The sequence below is a fragment of the Oncorhynchus gorbuscha genome, linkage group LG18 (assembly GCF_021184085.1).
Source record: "Oncorhynchus gorbuscha isolate QuinsamMale2020 ecotype Even-year linkage group LG18, OgorEven_v1.0, whole genome shotgun sequence".
In the NCBI taxonomy this organism is placed as follows: Eukaryota; Metazoa; Chordata; class Actinopteri; order Salmoniformes; family Salmonidae; genus Oncorhynchus; species Oncorhynchus gorbuscha.
This window is the reverse complement of record NC_060190.1, coordinates 54,216,834-54,220,445: the sequence shown is the minus strand read 5'-3', so window position 1 is coordinate 54,220,445 and position 3,612 is coordinate 54,216,834. Positions and strand designations below refer to the sequence as shown.

The window sequence follows — 3,612 nt, the reverse complement described above, 5'->3', positions numbered from 1 at the left end:
TGAAAAGACAATGAGGCTGACATCAGGCACTTCAGGAAAAGGATTGATCTGGACTACTTCGTTTAATTTACCTTTCAAAGGAAATTTACAGAAACTTTTCAAAGACATCGTCTTTACTTTTTGTTTACCTTCAATGATTACTCAGAAATAAAATCAAAAATATTTTTTATTTTGATGAAACTGTTGCTTGATGTTTGATATTTGTGTTTTGTTTTGTTTTTAGATATGGATCAAACGAGAACCAAGAGTTGAAAAGTCAATCTCCAGTAAGGTGAGTCAGATTGGAGACTTCCGGTATCGATGTTAAAACAGGGTATGCAGTGACCCAAACCTTCAACCATTTAATTGATAGGTAGCAGTCTTGATATTGAAATCTCATATTCTACTCAGTATTGCAAAAGTAAAAATCATTACATACAAAACAATGTGACTCTGGGCCACAGAAGCCCCACCTCTACCAATGTCTACCAGGGATAAGGCATTCACCAGGGCCTGGAACACACTGAAGGAATGGAACAGTACAGGAGCAGGTTGCATCTTGTGCAGTGAGAGGCTGGCACACCTACACAGAGGCCCACACACAATACACAGACACATGGAGTGAACTGTATGTAATTCTTCATTCCTCAGTTTTTCTTCAGTGTCTAATGTTCCATTTTGACTAATTTTGTGATTTGTTTTCTAACAAGGATCCAAGGAGTACTCTGCTTCGAATTGGGGCGAATGAAGGAAAAGATCCATAGGCTGACTGGAATTATCCATGCATTCTATCCTTCATTCCACCGGAGTCTGTGTCATGAACCAATCAGATTTCAGTGGTATGAAGAGTAAGAAACATGGAGTTTATCATCAAGAGAAAATATTTGGAGAGTTGGATTCTTTGCTCTGAATCTTGACTCAAATCAGTAACTTAGCAGGATATATTTCCTGCATTAGATTTAAGGAATGTTTATGTTTATCGATTGGTGTATGACACAGTTGCAATCTCTACACGAACATGGTGGGCAAGGTCAAGTTTTTGTTCATTAACAGTATACATTCATGGCAGTTTTGTGACCTGCCATACTCTACTGCTATAAATGCATTAAAATAAAAAAAAGTTGCATCCAACACACAAAATGAGAATATATGTGGCTAGGGTATACACAATTCAAAGCCCTTACAAAAAAATACATAAAATGTTTGTAGTAATTGAAATTTGATGACTCATGACTCACTCTTTGTACATAAATCATGAGGTTTTGAAGTTGTCATACAGACACCCCTAACCCCACCCCTCCTAGTCCATTTTACTCAGCCCTTGTATTCCGGAAGTGGAATATAACTACATGCAAATGGCAAATATCACCCCTAGCAAGTCAGTCAATCAAGGGGATAACAGCTCATGCAACTTAATCTAACATCTAATTTGATGGAAATGTCTACATTTATAATGTCAACCAATCATATACTATTATCTTAGTAGTCCCATCTTTATTATTTGACCTATAAATGAAAACCATCCTTATCACATTTACATCAGATATTTATTTTCAGAGTGAATCTTTCTTGTCCTAAAGAGAGTTGGTTTTCTCATGCGACTGTACCTGGGTCTCTGTGGGGCAATTAACATCCATTTCAATAACAGTGTGACGCTTCACAGACCTCATTCAAATTGTTAATAACAATGAAAGAGACTGCTGGAAGTCATTTGACAGCTATAGTGTGCTGTTAGTCATCCAGTTATAATGTTTCCATCCAATTAAGATGAAGGAGCATAATGAATGAACAAACAAAGCAATAACAGGACAAATATGGAATGATTGATATCATGGCAATTTTACTAATAGGACTTTGATAGAAAAGGCTCAAACACTACTTGCAATGCTCATTTTTTGATTTGTAGGCATGTTCTAGGCACATTTGTAGCAATATATTGGTTTCATGACCTTTGAGTTCCATCAATCCAAGCTTACCACCAACTTTTCCATATAATAATCAAAACAGCTCAAACATTAACTTTATACAGTATATTAAACAATATTAAACAGAAGAAAAGTATTCTTAAAAAATGTGAGTACAAGAGGTCAAGATACTTTTGCCACGCCTTTAACAATGTACAATGTTGGGTCTATAAGTTTTCTACTCCATATTCTAATAGCAACATAATTAATTTATAATCAACATTATTCATCTTTGTTACCATCTTACTACAATAAGTCCCTAACTCACACAGTAGATAGTGTAGTGACTTTGTCCTGAACGGGCCTCTCCTGCACCACACACCTTAGCCTGCTGTTCACCTTCCTGTTGGTGGCTATGATCACCAGGGGGCTGAGCGCTGCATACAGCGACGAGAAGAATATGCGCAGGTCTGAGATCAGTGAGGAGTTCATGGTCTTCCTCATGGTGAGGGTGTATACCCACAGTCCATTATCCACCCCATAGAGGACCACATACAGGGTCACCAAGGCCACTACAGCCTTAGCCGCCCGCTGCTCTGCCCCACCGCTGGCCCCAGAGCTGCTGCGGAGTCCCTTCACCTGTTGGCTGTAGCGGTACAGGAACAAAAGGATGACCAGACTGGCCAGGGTCATCATGCCCATAGGTACCACGTCCCTCCCTACCTGGACAGCCCCGTTCACCTGTTTGGACTGCATAGTAGGAAAGCGAACATAGCAGAATTGAACATTAATGCTGTGCTGCATGTTGACCGAGTCATTCCGGGAGCCCAGGGTGAAGGCTATGGCTGCCGAGCTCATGGAGGTATTGATGACCCAAAGGGTGAGGAAGATCACTGCCAGGTAGCGAGCCACCAGGACACGGATGGAGGCCCAGCGGGAGCCGGGAGTAGCGATGCTCAGGCACTGGTAGGCACTCAGCACAAAGGTGAGCCAGATGGAGAGGGAGCGAGACGTACGGTAGACAAAGATCACCCCCTGGCAGCCCGTATCCCCGAAGATGTTGACCAGGCGGAAGGTGGCCAGGGTCTCCAGCAGACAGCGCACGCTTACCACCAGCAGGTTGGCACAGGCCAGGTGCAGCACAATGGCGTCAGCAGGAAGAAGCTGATGCTCCTGGTACCGTGCCAGGAGGAATGCCACGATGACAGCAATGTTTCCTGGAACTCCAACCACAGTGAGAGACAGGTACAGCATTCCCCGGACCACCTCCTCTGATTCCATGACTGCAGGGATGAAGGATATGAAAATATATGTCATAGGCCTATCAGTATTTGCCAATATATTCAATCATCTCAGAAGGCCATTGCATTCATCAATTATCTTACCTGAGGGGTATGCTTTATGATGCAGTTGGAGTCTGTAGATCACAAGTCTCTTTGTAAAACAGACCAAAGTCCCCATGTCTAGTGAGTTTCCTTGTATTCTTATACTCCTAGAGTGGTTCAGTAGCCGTAGGGAGTGATCAGCATGGTCCACTGACTTTAGGCTCCTCTTTCATCTCCCTCCAATTACCTGATATCAATACAGATGACTGCATATTTTCCAGCTGTGTCCATATGGCACCAAAACATATGATTAGGACTGAGGACAGTCAGCCAGAATGGAAATATACTGTAGGTCTCAAGAAGTATCTCAATGGGCTAAATACATTTCCAGACAGACCGGTCAC

The 3,612-nt window shown here is 42.0% G+C and overlaps 1 protein-coding gene across 1 annotated transcript; it reads right to left on the bottom strand.

Annotated features, from left to right (window-relative positions):
- Positions 1–1,206: 1,206 nt before the first annotated feature.
- Positions 1,207–3,164, bottom strand: LOC124004313 (olfactory receptor class A-like protein 1). Its single transcript, XM_046313130.1, has one exon. It carries the CDS (start codon positions 3,162–3,164, stop codon positions 2,208–2,210), a length of 957 nt encoding a protein of 318 aa, XP_046169086.1. The 3' UTR covers positions 1,207–2,207.
- Between the last annotated feature and the right edge of the window lie 448 nt (positions 3,165–3,612).